The sequence below is a fragment of the Pyrgilauda ruficollis genome, unplaced genomic scaffold (genome assembly GCF_017590135.1).
Source record: "Pyrgilauda ruficollis isolate IOZ18807 unplaced genomic scaffold, ASM1759013v1 scaffold32, whole genome shotgun sequence".
In the NCBI taxonomy this organism is placed as follows: Eukaryota; Metazoa; Chordata; class Aves; order Passeriformes; family Passeridae; genus Pyrgilauda; species Pyrgilauda ruficollis.
Window position 1 is genome coordinate 7486312 of NW_024524600.1, and position 14171 is coordinate 7500482.

At 39.5% G+C, this 14171-nt stretch overlaps 1 protein-coding gene across 1 annotated transcript in view; it reads left to right on the plus strand.

Moving 5' to 3' along the window:
• Nucleotides 1–563: 563 nt before the first annotated feature.
• PPFIA2 (PTPRF interacting protein alpha 2) overlaps nt 564–14171 on the plus strand; it is a 282312-nt gene continuing 268704 nt past the window's right edge. Inside the window, exons 1-2 of the mRNA XM_041474325.1 lie at nt 564–774; nt 8615–8865. Coding sequence (XP_041330259.1) covers nt 8617–8865 — 249 coding nt within the window. The 5' untranslated portion in view covers nt 564–774; nt 8615–8616. The remainder of the gene's footprint in view (nt 775–8614; nt 8866–14171) is intronic.

A 14171-nucleotide genomic window follows, 5' to 3' on the forward strand; every position in this document is an offset into this window, starting at 1 on the left:
TGCCAGTCTCGATGCCCGTGTCCCCGGGCGACGCGGGGCTGGCAGCGGTGCCCGGGGCGCGGCCACGTGCCGTGGGTGACCGCCGCCCGGGGCTCTCCCGCTCCGGCTCCCGGCTCCGGCTGCGCTCGGCTGACAGCGGGCTTTGCTCGGTGCCAGCCAGGCAGCGACGAGCCGTGGGCAGAGGATTTCTCTCTGTAAAGCAGAAAAGCGCGTTAGCTTTTTGATCATGCAGGCAGTCGTGCGTGCGTGTGGACTTCGGTCACGCACAGAGACATAATTAGTCCGGGAGGTATCGAGGAACCAGGGAAGCCAGATACAGCTCAGTTAAGTTTAGCAAAAGATAATAAATAAAAGAAAGATGCTTTCGCCCTGCCCCCAACCCTTTGATCGTTTGCCTCCAGCTGCAAAGATGCTGTTGCTCGAAAGGGGCTGCTGGAGCTTTAAGAGCCGCTCCCCCCCCCTCCTGCTCCCGACAATGGTCTGAACCGAGCTCTGCTTCCCAAAGCAAAATTTGTAATATGCCATTTTTCCCATGGATGCTTCTCCTCTTGGCTGCTGACGAAGTGACCGAAGAAAATGTTGAGGTGCCAAGCAGCGAGACTTGCCGGAGGACGGGTGCGGGGGCTTGAGGTTCCTCGGAGCAACGCCTGTGTCACCATTTCTAGGAAGATGGTCCAGGAGTGCTCGGCTGTGTGAGTCCCCGCTCGAAGCCGGTGGAGACTGCGGTTGTTATTGATCAAGTGAAATAGCAGACGCCGAAATAAAAGATACTAGGTACTGAACCTTCTATTTCTGAGTTAGATATTCCTTCCTTAGCCCCGATATCCTCAGGGGATGAGATGCAAATGCAAAATCTAGCTGTCTGCCTCTTGCTGTAGCACTTGTGTGGTATTTAAATGCATTTCTGTAATGGGAGTTGGGGGCTTTCAGACTGAAAAATGTGAAATCAACTTATTTTTTTGGTTGTGGTTAAGGGAGGTAGGAGATGAGAGGGATGACATAAAGAACAGATAGTTGGAATGAGTCCTTTTTCTAAGGTACGGTGTTGACCGCCCCTCCTGTGTGGAAGGAGTGCAGGATGCTTCTGTTAAAGGTGATATCATAGTTTAGTGGAGACTGGCAGGTAAGGAGTTAACTAGGAGGAGGAATATGCATGTAATGCAACTCAGACAATAGGAAGGATTTTCCTTATTGGAATTACACTGTGCTGCCTCAGAGCGATCCTGCTGAGGACATCTGAAGAGACATAATTGCAGTAAGATCTGGTTTTATCAGTCACTATATCTATTTAATGATTTGGAAAAAATAGCTTGTAAATGCAAAATACCCAGAACGATCCAATGAAATGAGTTTTCAAGCTGATGTCACTGTGGACAGGCTAGAATGTATGGTAGGTAGATTGCTACTTCTTTTTCCTGCAGCAAAATTACAAGTAACTTGAAATGACTCCTCAACTGTGGTGTGCAAATCAAACACAAGAGTAAATAGAAAACAAGCTTTTAAAGCCAGTTATGGATAGAAAGGTGAGGGACTAAAATTAGATTCACATCTAAGGTGGTGGCCTTCAAGGTGAGCAAAATGAATGCTTGTTTAAGAGCCTTTGTCAGGCAGAAGCCAAGTAGCTTTGTGTCTTCTTTTTCCCAGAGCTTCCCAAGTGAAAGAACTCCATCTGGTAAATAATTTCCAGGCTAAATGAGATCGCAGAGGTGTTTGTTACAATATTCACTTGAATAAATAATTCTAAGACTCTTGGACAATTGAGATAACAGTAGATGCCAAATAGGGTGGGGTCCAGTTAGAAGAAGGAAGACAACTTTTTCATTTTCCACCTCTATAGGATACACACCACAGAAATTTCAGGTAGCTTTAGAGAAAGTCAGTATTGAGGACATACTTTGATACCTGGTCCATACATGATCATAATCAGAGAAAAGTTAATATAAGAGAGTTGCTACCAATTAATTTGTTAATGGAGTCCCTCCTGAAAAGAAGCTTTATATAACTCTTAACCATGGATGGCCATATCCTGTGCTCTCTGCTGGAATTTTTGTCCATTCCCCTTATCTGGATGTTTGAACTGAGCTGCAGATTTCCTAATTGGGCTAATATGGAGTTCACTCTTGATGGAGACATAATGCAGCTAATGCTATAGATTTGCTATGACATTTTTGCATACAGCCTGAAAAATCTTAATCACAGTGAACCACATTCTTTCTCCCTCCAGTAGGACAGATTACTTTAAGCAGTCATTGCTTTTTGGCAGTTGGGTGTTGTGTGTTTAGAGGGGAAACCTGTTCGTGATTTCTGGTAATATCGTAGGCAGTGGTCACACAACATCCAGAATGCTCCCTGGTATCACATAACTTGCATTTGTGATCTTTATGCCTTTGGTTGGAGGAAGTAAAATGGCAGAAGATTGATGGCTTGTCTATGTTAGTGACTTTTTCAACCATCTGTACTGATCCAAACCCACTGAAGTCCATAATAGAATTTCCATGAATTCAAGTATTTGCTGGATTTGATGCCATGCAAATAACTGGAGAAAACACTGAACTAGGAACCAGTCAACCTGGAAAAGGCTTTGTAGTAGATGGTGCAGTAGATACATGATGGACAAGAAAGATAATGTGTTTCGAGAACTTCAGTGTACTGCTGCTCAAGCTGCCATTGGGTATGGCTGTGATACCTGAGCCCTCAGGTCCAGAACTACTACTAAAATAAAAGTCTAGGTATTGTTTCAAATTATAAGAGTTCTAAAGTTATTACATTACCTAAAAGTCTATTTCTAGGGAGTGTTTATGTGCTACATGGATTTCAAGGGCAGCAGGAATTTGTCAGTATCCTGCTCCCCCTTCAGAACCTCTCTGGGGGTTTGGGATAGTTGCAGGTGCTACACAAGTTCACTATGTGTTGCAGTCCTTGCAAGTTTTGGATGCTGTGGGGGTACCCTGATCAAGGGAATTGTAATATCTGCTTCGTGGCTCAGGATGGATCAAAGGAACAATGATTATGTATTCACAGTAAAATGCTGGTGACTTAATGCATCTTTCATTGAGGGATTGCTTTACTTACATTCAGGATACTGGGTAGAGTGATAAACTTTGTACTATAGAAGTACTAAGTTCAGTATCAATGGAGCTTTTATTTTTCTATTTAAAGAAAGAGAAACACATTTGAAAAGTCTTACTACTGTTGGCTTAGATCAGTCAAGCATAACTTTATTTAAGTTGTATTACTACAGGGCAAGTCAGCCTTTTTTCTGGCAAAGAACACAAGCTTTCCTTCTCTTCTTTTGAATGAAGAGGTATATAGTGCACATTTAGCTATTAATATCAGCTCTTTCAATTGAAGAGTATGCCCCTTGTTTATTCCTTTCTCTCCTCTCCTTCCTCTTCTTTGCAATCCTGGCTGCATGGGAATTACTGCATGAAATGACGTACAGGAGAGCTGATTCTGTTATCATGGACTTCTGTGGTCTTGAAAATATGGGACCAGAGGTGTTTTATCCACCATTTGCAGTTCTTAACAACTACTGGAAAGAAACTCCACCTCCCTCAGTATTCATTCTTTGCTGCCTGTGTTCCACTTAACATGCCCTCAGGTTGGAGTAGATGATCTCGAGATTCCTTGCAACCCTAAGTATTCAGCGATTCTGTCACATCCTGAGAGCAAGGTGGCTGTCCACTCACTAGTGGGTTGCTGTAGTTACCTGGCCTGTACCTCCCTTTCTCCTGATGACCAATTGGTCAATTCAGGTCTTAATTACCTGTTCACCTTCTACTTACCATTTTCCCCCCAGTTTCTTCTCTACCATTTTCTGGGGCAAAAGCCTGCAGTTCTCTGGTGGCACAATGAGCTGCAGTAGCTTGCCAGGTGCACGGTTAGGCACCACAGGTATAACCAAGTAGGATTTGAGGTACCAAGTCTTGGTAAAGAAAGCTTTAGTAAAATCCTTCAGCGGGAATTTACTCAGTCTCTGCAAAGGTGCCTCCGTATGGCTGGATACAGATACATGAGCTTACTCAGTTCAGTGTCGTTCATCGTTCCTTTGAAAAGAAGCAAAGTCTGTGGTTTTGGGTTCTTGAATTTGGTGGTTGATTTGTTTGAGTTCTATCCCATGGAATTATACCATGTGGAAAGGACCTTCGGAAGTCATTTGTGACAACCCCTTGCTTAATGCTGGGCCATGTCCAAAACAAGATGAGTCTGCTCACTGCAGGTTTGGAAAATGAAAAGAAAATTCAGTGTTACTTGTAGTTTTCAGAAATTTAAGGCAGATATTTATGCACTCCAATTTTGTCACATTAAGATTTTGTCACATTACCTGAAACTTATAAGAAAAGTTAGTTGCAATTTAGAATTGTGATAGTGCAATTCAGGGTTTCTGTTTTAAACTTCAGAGACAGGATTCTAATGTTTCCTGTACATTGTTGATTGTCTTTGCTTATTGTACCCTTTTTGTCACTGTCAGGTCTGAATTATTTTTTACTAATAGGACTCATCAAAGAAATGTAACTGTAATTGCCTTGTGGGAGTTGATTGGAATGTATAGATTAGGGAAAAGGATACTCTGCTGGGTTAACAAATATCTGAACATAGGAGCTGGCATGTGCAGACCAAGTGGAGAGCATAAAATACATGCACAGACTCGAAGATGTTTATGCATCTGATTTTCAGTGTGCGTTCAGAGTTGAATGAGAAACTAACAGCCTATTAAACTCTATAAAACCAGTTCAAAAGAGTGGAGGGCTGGGAGTCTTCATTCCAATCTTGGATCTTTTGGCGCCATTTGGGCATATGGTTATGTTCCATCAATCATATGACAAGCTGATAGACATAGTTAGAAAACATGGAATATCCAGATGTCAGTTTGGATGTGCTTGGTCACATATAGCAGCTGTGGTTTGAAAAGTCAAGTTCTCTGAGCCTAGCCAGTTTTTGGAGCAGTAAGAATGGAGAACAAAAAGGAAGCTTAATGGCAGTCCTTTATTGATTTTCAGTTCAATTCTGAGTGGGATTGATATCTACATGTTTAGAAAGGACTGAGTACCTGACACAAATACCTGCTATGTATGCATGGATCTGTAGAGCTGTACATATATCATTAAGTCCAAGATGCAGCTGTCTTGTGTATATGAGACTTGATTCATGCATATATAGGGAAAGGTATCTGAGTTTTTCCAAAAGTTTTGTAAATTCACATATCAGATGCAAAAGTGTGTGGCATGGTAGTTCTGAAGTGTAATAGGAGTGGGCCTGCCAATAGCCTTATTTCGAGCCTTTTAGAACTACAGCATTGAATGTGTCTGTGTCTCCCATATAAATACAACTAAAAAAGGCATATAATTTTTACAAAAAGAATGACTTTTTCTGGTTAATTTATTAGAGAGATCACTTTCAGTATTCAATGATTGAAATCCTTCCTGTATAAAATATACTTCAGCTTAACACAGATTTATGGTCTGTGATAAATGGGGAAGAGTAGGTAGGTAGAGTGATTCCTTCTAATTTCATTGCATGAAATATTTCAGCTGATTATAGTATGAAACCAGACTAAAAATTGTTGGGGTGATGGAGGTTTTTAATCACCAAATTTAGGTGTAAAATTCAAATTACATAGAAGGAAAATCAGAAATGGCCCTCTTTCCCTACTGGAAATTTTTAAAATATAATTCAGGTTACTCAGGATATCACCATTAGCAATCAGACCAAAGTGATTGTAACAGTACTATTTTTATTCTGTGTTTTAGCATGAATCCCTCAGTTGTTTCTGTCTGTATGTGTTGTCTTGGTCACCTATGTCCTTCTGGTGTATGCAAACTAAATTTCTTTCAGGGATAACTAAGCAGGGAGCTGACTCTTACATTTAAATCTCCTGACCCTGTGTGTGAACCACATCATCCTGTGGTTAGCCAAAGGTTGACTAATACATGCATACACCATCAGGAAACGTCAAGAACTCTTGTAACTCTGTGACATATTTCATTTCCTGTATAAAGATCCAAAAGCATATGTGCCCTTCTATTTGTCCTCAGCTTCCAATCTTATACTACTAGGCTGTGATCAGTCTGTTTGCTGACACTCCTCCTCTGTTCCTGTGAAGTTCTTCCTCTGCTTTACCTGCCCTAGCTTTTGTTGCAGTCCCTCTTGATAAGCCTTCTTTCCTGGTTTTTTCTTAATTTAAAAATTCTTCAGATATTCTCAGTATTTTGATTCCTTCCTGCTATCAAGGAGGAATAAGGTCCTGGGGAAGTAGCTCTATTCTTCAGCATCTGCTTGGGAACAGTGTTAAATGGTGGCTGCCTCAGGACATTGAAAGCGTCCCATGTGTTGGCACATGTAAGAGTAATAAATGCCAAGAAAGTTTTAAAAAAGGAAAACAAAAATGCTTTTCTAAAGGCAAGAAGACACAAATCATAGTAAATCAAACAGGATGGCATACTAGGTCTTTCATGAAAGGCTGTAAGGAATTTTTCTTTGGAAGCCCCACAGGAGACCTGCAGTTGCTTGAGATTTTGTTCCTTTTCTTGTGGCTTAGTAACCCAGGAGAACTCTGAGAAGCCAAGTTTCCTTCTGAATTGTTTGGGCTCCTCTTGGACCCCCACAAACAATCTGTGTGAGGTCATGATCCAGGATTCCCATATCTCCTGCTCCTTGCTGTTGCAAGAATCGAAGTGTCCCTTTCTGTCACACCCTACCAGCATTTCTATCTGACTCAGGTTAACAGATTGCTTTGCTGTATTTCTCTTCACTCTCAGGGTGGGAGAGGGAGAGGATGCATGTGGTTCCAATGGAATAATGGTATTGATCTCCGAACTTCCAGAAAGCGATGTACATCACCAGGCTGACTGCAAGAACTGCTGTACCTTTTAAAGATTCTCCTGGGGCTTTGAGCTGTGGGAGAAAACTTCCAAATAGCAACTGCCTACACCAGGAACTGCCCACCCATTCCCTGCCTTCTCTACTGTCTTAGTCATAGCCCAAGTTTGTTACTTGTGCTGTCAGAACAATGCAGTCCAGGGATTCAAAATAAGAACAATGCATGGCCCCCTGCCTTCCCTGAATGCAGCAGCTGAAAGGGACGAGATAATAGTGATAATAGTGTCATGAGCATTCAACTCATGCATTCCGTTATTACCCCACAACCACTTACATGTATGGCTTCCCACATCTCCATAATGACTGTGTGAAATTTTGTATCTAGTGTGAATGCAAGATGTAGAGGTAGCAACAGCTGTCCACACAGAGCTTTCCCTACCTCTTGTCACACACTCACCAGCATTCCTGCAAAATTGCACCACTCTCACTCTGCCACAACCTGTGTGCAGGGGTAGCAAATGCTGTGCCCTTCACACCAGAAACCTGATCTGCATGTGTAGCACATTGGAAGTAATTTCTTGAATGATGAAGTTTCATTGATGAGAATCTCCTGGGACAAGAAGTGTGACCCGTGAGATGTTGATGATTGTGAGGCAGGAAGGGTTTGGTGACAATCCTGATTGTTAACTTTGGTCTTGGAGAATGGGCATGCAGAGACCATGGTCTCTGGCCACCTGGTGCATACTGAAAAGTTATGATTGAACTGAGCAAGTGGGAGATGGCCTTGGAATTTTTTAATTATCCCTTCTTTCGCTGTGAACTTGGCCATCCCAAACTGGTTAGCCACAGGTGGGAGCTGAGTGGAGACTGGTTATGGCCCCTTGCTGAGTGCAGTGTACTTACACAATGTTGTGAGAGGTTCCTGGAGCCAAGATGGGCTCCCCTGGCTGGCATCCCCCATCCCAAGGTCCCTGTGGACAGTGGAAAAAGCAGTCAACATCAGCAAGCTCTCCCAAAGATTCCTAAAGCTTCTCACTGTACACAAAGTGGGGGTTTGAGATTTATATATTTAAGGTTTGGAGCTGAAGTATGGCACTAGGTGATGTTATTTGCTCTGCTCAGGACAGATTTAAGAAACAAACAACAGTGATTCTGTTCCTGGTAATTCAATTTGCACAAGATATCACAGGGATGTAATTAGCAGAGTTTCTAGTTCTTGACCTCTAACTGAACAAGCTCACTGGAGAATAACTTCCCCTGAGGATGAGAATAACTAGATAGAAAAATAGATTAACCTGGGATTGTTAAGGCAGCATGATACTGGATCAATGGTTAGCCTGAACTGTACTGTAGAATTGCCTAGAGGAAGACAAAATCTGGCAATTAGTGGCAGCTATTGACATCAATACCAACAATTCTACAATGAAATTAAGTAAGAGAAGGGAGAAGAGCAACAATAAGGGAGACTACAATTGTAGAGGAAGTATTTTCTCTTATTTTGAGAGAGTATTATTTCCAAAGCTATTAATTTAAAATATTCTCTAACCCTCCACCTCCTTCCAGTCAGTCTTTAGTTTTGGGAAGCACATTCAAAGTCTTTGCTCTGTGGAATTAGTCACTGTATTTAATCCCTCCCTATTGACCATCTGATTAACACTGCACACAAGTTTAAAAGTGGAAACAATGCAATAATCTACTAACTGTGTCCATGTGACAGAGTTTATTCCTCTTATGAAACATCCTCAAATGTTTTCGCTACTGAAGAGCTATTCCTTGATTTGTGTTTCTTTTAAAGAAATGATGTGTGAAGTGATGCCAACGATAAATGAGGACACCCCGATGAGTCAACGGGGGTCCCAAAGCAGTGGCTCGGACTCGGATTCTCATTTTGAGCAGCTGATGGTGAACATGCTGGATGAAAGGGACCGTCTCCTTGATACCCTTCGGGAGACACAGGAAAGCTTGTCACTTGCACAGCAACGCCTACAGGATGTCATCTACGACAGAGATTCCCTCCAGCGACAGCTGAACTCAGCACTGCCTCAGGTATGTTGTTAATAAAGATTCTTTTTTTTTGTTTAGGTTCACTAATTTTTTTACTTAATACCACTTACTTTAACCCTAATCAGTATGTATTCCTTGAGGTCCAAATTTTGCTCCCATTGACGTCAGCTGCAGAACTCCTATTGAATTGATAGTACCTGGTTTGACCTCTATGGAACCTCTTTTCATATTTAAGAGTAGGAGTAATGCTGTTGACTTGAAGGAGAGCAAGATGAAGGTCTGTAGCTACTGGTTCTTTTGGCTGTTGCTCTAGCATTTACAACAGGTGAGGGATCATTTAAATAAAAGACCTAGTGGTAGAAATAAAGCAAAAAGAATGAGGATGTTTTCTAGAGACTTATCTTCTAATAAACAACAAATAAAACTAACTAATTAGGCTAAATAAGGTATTACAAAACCCCAATAAACCAGCTGATATGTTAATGTTTTAATTCAATTAAGTTTAAATAGTTATATAAATCTCATTATCTGAAGTTACCCTAGTCTTTTTTAGGAACTTCAAAACTGAATGACTTCAATTAAAATACTAATGTGATATTATATGTCAATATTATAGGTTGATAGAATTTTTTTTTAATATACTAGAGTTAAAAGCAAAAAAAAAGATTTTACTTCAGTCTGCGTATATGTGGCCAGAGGTTGGAAAGATATCATGATTCAAAATTCAGATTTTCTCTGTGTTTTTTGCTTTATGTCACTCAGCTGTCATGTATTAGGGAATGTGACCATGAGGACCTAGGGAGGAATTAGGACAGTGTGTGGCTGGAATAAAGAGGTAATAAGGATGAATGAAATGAGTAAGAAAATTTTTAAGGGTAGAAGAAGAAAATGGCACCCTCTGGAATAGTGTTCAAGGGCTAGCCTCAGTAGGTTTTTGAAATATCTTGGGATAGGACAAAATGAGAGAGAGAGAGACTGTAATCATTTGAGGAACAGCATTAGCAGCTTGAGCATTAGCTCCAGACAACAAGAATGCTTGCAGCTGTTTTGGGACAAACAAAAAGGAGTAGCAATGATCTTGATATACTGTAAAATCAAGGTTGGGGTTTTTTTTCCTTTTTTCTCTTTATTTGTGGGCAGTTGAGCTTCTTTTTACAGATATGTCTACATAGAAGAGTGAAAAAGAGTAAGTGAATGACAGCATAAATCCTTTATTCAAAGGTTTACTGCTGGAAATTCAAAGAAGAGGGGACGCTCTGTGTCTGTGAAGTCCCATTCAGTGTGCTGCTCAGTGTGCAGAGGCACTCTCCACTGAGCCCATAGTGAGGTATTTTTGTTGAGCACTAGCAGGTGTCTAAGCCCTAATGAGTCTTGCATATGCAGAACTCCTGCTAAAATACTATAGACTAGCTAAGGAAAATAATATTCAGCATAAATGCCATACAGAGCCTAAAAAAATAAATTGTAAGGAAATGGATCACAATAGTATTTTATTCTTTATTTCTTCTACTAAAAAATAAAGATTAAAATTATATTGTGTTACGTAGTGTTGGATGATAGCTATACACCTCCTGAAAGCAATAGATTTGCCAGGTGAGTGCTTTGATCTACCATGTACCATTAAGAATGTGTTTCAGGTAGCATTCATCTTTATATCTAAGAGAGATGTAGGTTTCCCATATGAGAAACTGTGTGACACAGTGCTTACACCTTAAAGCAGAATCAGGTTTTATGTCTATCAAATATGTTATCTAGATCTTCATGTAAGTAATTAAATTCTGTAGAAATCTGTTCTTATAAGTACAGAACACTGGTTTAGTAATATAACATCCTAGTAATAGAGTCTTTCAAGGATGTGATTTTCATATCGCTGCCATACTATTTAGTTTCAGTTCTGGACTTGAGATATTCTACAGAGTACTTTCACAGTTGTTTGGTTTATGGTTTTATGAATGGCAAGCTTGCCTTGCTAACTGCCTGTTATAGCCTTCTGACAATATACTACCTAGGACTTATTACCTAGTGGAGAGGAAGAATTCTCTCTTTACTCAGTTTAGGAGGAGAATATATAAATATACGATATCTGTGTGCTAATTATCATTTAGTTACAATGTGACATCTAATGAGTCTTGCTTTATCAGAATTTATTCTTTTAGTTCTTGATCCCTCGAGTGGTTTTCAAAATTCAGTTATTTCTTAGTATTTACGTAGTGCTTTGTGCATATAAACTGTGTATTGACACAGTTGTATTCCAGAGCATTTTTGTTAGGACAGTGGTTTTGCTTATTGTCTGTTAACTGTTTACAGTGAAAAATATGTACTGGAAAAATCATTACACTTGTAATAAATAGGACCTGCACAAAAAGAGCTTGCATGAAAACTCAGCCATTGAAAAATCTTGTCTGATGGGAAATGGGAGATCATAAATAACATTAAATAGGAAGCTTGTGTTATTAGTTAATGCTGTTAACAGCTGTTAAGTCTGTAGCCAATGCCTGTGGATGTCTTTAAGTTTTTATACTGGTCTGCACTGCAACAGAAAAATGTACATTTAACTGTGTCTTTCAAATCTGAGTTACAGAAATATAGTTGTCATGCTAAGTGCTATCATTGAAATAAATTTTATTTCCATTAGATTGGCAGTTTTAACTTTGTGAACATCTGTGTGTAACTGAACAGCTCTGTTTAAGGAAGGAGGAAAAAAGTGAGCAGAAAATTACAGATCAGCTAGTCTAAATAAAACAAGAGGGAAGACTTTAATCTTGTTTTGGAGGAAAATCTAATGATATGTCCAAAAGCTAACTTAAAAATATGACAAGGGTTTATCAAAGTTATCTTTATACAGAGAAACTCAACATGACTCTTTGGTACCAGACTTTTTAGATTGGGGAACTACAGTATCCTTAAAATGATATCTTTTGAAGTCACCTCATTTAAATTACTAATAGATGGGAGGCATATAAGGAAAAGCAATGTCATAATTAATAAGGTAAGTAATGAAAGAGAGAGATAAAAAAATTTTGACTTACAATAGACTGGCAGGATGGAAGGAGAGTAGTAGTAGTTAATGCATTTTGAGATAAGTTTTTATTAATTTGAGCATAAAAAGCATGCTAGTGGAAATTTCAGATGACACAAAATTGAGTTGAATTTTGAGGTAAGGGAGTATTATAATACACAAGAACAAGAGTAACAGAGGTGGGATGGTAGTGCATGGTAAAGGGGTGAGTGCCTTATATCTAGCAGGTGACAAAAAATTCATGACCTTTTTGGTAGCAGTAGTAAAAAGGGAAAATATATAGTTTACAATGGTGGTAGGCAGCCAGTGGGAGGTGGATGTTAAAAATGGAAAGTTGTGGATGGATGGAATGTAGGAGATTAGAGATAGTGATGAAGGTAATGTCACCCCTAAGGAGTTACAGCTGTGCTAATTACCAAGCATTAGGAACAGGCCTGCCCTTAATAGGCCACAGCTGGGTCCAGTTAGGATGGGTATTATAAAAGAGTAGGTTGGCTAGTTGAGAAGTTAGTTAGAGTTTGTTGGCTGTGTTATGGGGAAGTTATGAGGAAGCAGGAGTCAGTACTGTGAGGAGCTGCCCATGGGAAATCACCAAGAAGGCATGGAAGATTTACGATAAGGTAACAAAAGAAAGTACCATCTTTTGAAAAGTGTTATGTAAGAGACTTCTGTTGGAAGTAGGTCAATATTAATGCAGTTAGACCAAGGGGTGGTTTGGCCCTTATTTACTGAGTTTTGGCTCAGTAATGATTGACAGTCAACCTCAAATTGGAAGAGATTAAGAAAAACCCTGCTAGAGGAAAGAGAAAGTAGCGTTTTCTGTCTGAAAAGACTAATTGAAGTTTTCTTATTTCTGGGGGAAACTGACTTGGGAGGGACTATGAGTGATTTCATAGATTTTTTGGAGAGACAGGAAGATGGAATGAACAGGTGAAGGTGAAAGAAATGTTTTAAGCCAAAAATAATGTTGATGAAGGAATAAATGATTGTAGGGTACCATGAATAAAGATAGGTCATTCATCAAAAGAAGGTCTTGAATTGTGAAGGAATGGCATCTTTCTTAGACAAAGACATGGTGAAAACCCAAAACTGTTTTCAAGATGAAGCTGGTATAAAAGATATTATGTATCATAATACCTTTGCTTAACCTGTGAGCTTGACCCAGAACACCCCTCCAGGTTCTTTATTTCAGATGTTTATTGTGGAGATATTCAGAATCTAGTTCACAAGTGATCTTGTGTTTTCTTCTCAAAGCTGCCTGTTGACAGTGGAAGCTTCCAAGAAAGTGTGTCTGGGTCTGCACTGCGTGATCCCCCAACAACAGGAATTTATTGCATTTAGGTCATGACTCTTAAATCCAGAAAAAAAAAAAAAAAAGCTAAATACAATGAACTACACTGTAGTGAGGAAGCATAAGATCTAAATACTTAATAGTGTGCTTTTATCTTATTGGAGTAAAATTAGGTCTTTTACTCCAGCATAAGAAAGTGTTCTACAAAAAAGATTAGGCACTCTAACTCCATTTTTGAGTGCTAGAAAGAGGAAAACGTTCAGTTAAAATGTTCTCAAGCAAGTTTAACCACAATTTTCTCTAAGCTAAGCAGTCACCTTGATTAGTTACCTCGTAAACAAGCTGGAAAAATACTGCATACTTCATTGTAAGACTTCAAATAACACATAGAATCGTAAGAGTTGTAAATGTATTCTGATAAACAATACTGAATGAGTCTTGGTTTTTAGTTATTTTATTGCTTCTTTTAGCCTTTCAAGAATGAGTTTCAAGGTATGAAAAGTATTATTTATATGAAGATGTTAATAACTTATCACTCTGTAGTCAAGTTTATTTTGTTTATTAATAATGTACTTGCTCAGTGATTTACTTAGAAATTATTATTCACAGAGTAGTTGAGGTAGGGAAGGACCTCAGGAGGTCACCTTGTCTAGCTTTTCTGCTGCAGCAGTGTTACTAAGAACAGGCTGCCCAGGACTGTGTCCAGATGGCTTTTAAATATCTCTGAGGGTAGACTCCTCAGCCTCTTTGGGCAACCTGTGCCAGTGCTCAGTCACCCTTACTGTAAAAAGTAAAAAATGTTTCCGGATGTTCAGGAGGAACCTTCTGTGTTTCCATTTGTGTTCATTGTCTCTTCAATATTGCATTACCAGAAAGTCCTGATTTTACTGATCATTTATGGTAGCAGATTTTATTTTTTAGTTGCTGTAAGTCTTTTCATGTATTGATTATTGGAATCTGCACCTATAATACATCTTTTTTAGTACTGTTGGCTGTCACCAGTCAACTCACTATTTTCCACGTGCCTTAGCATATTTT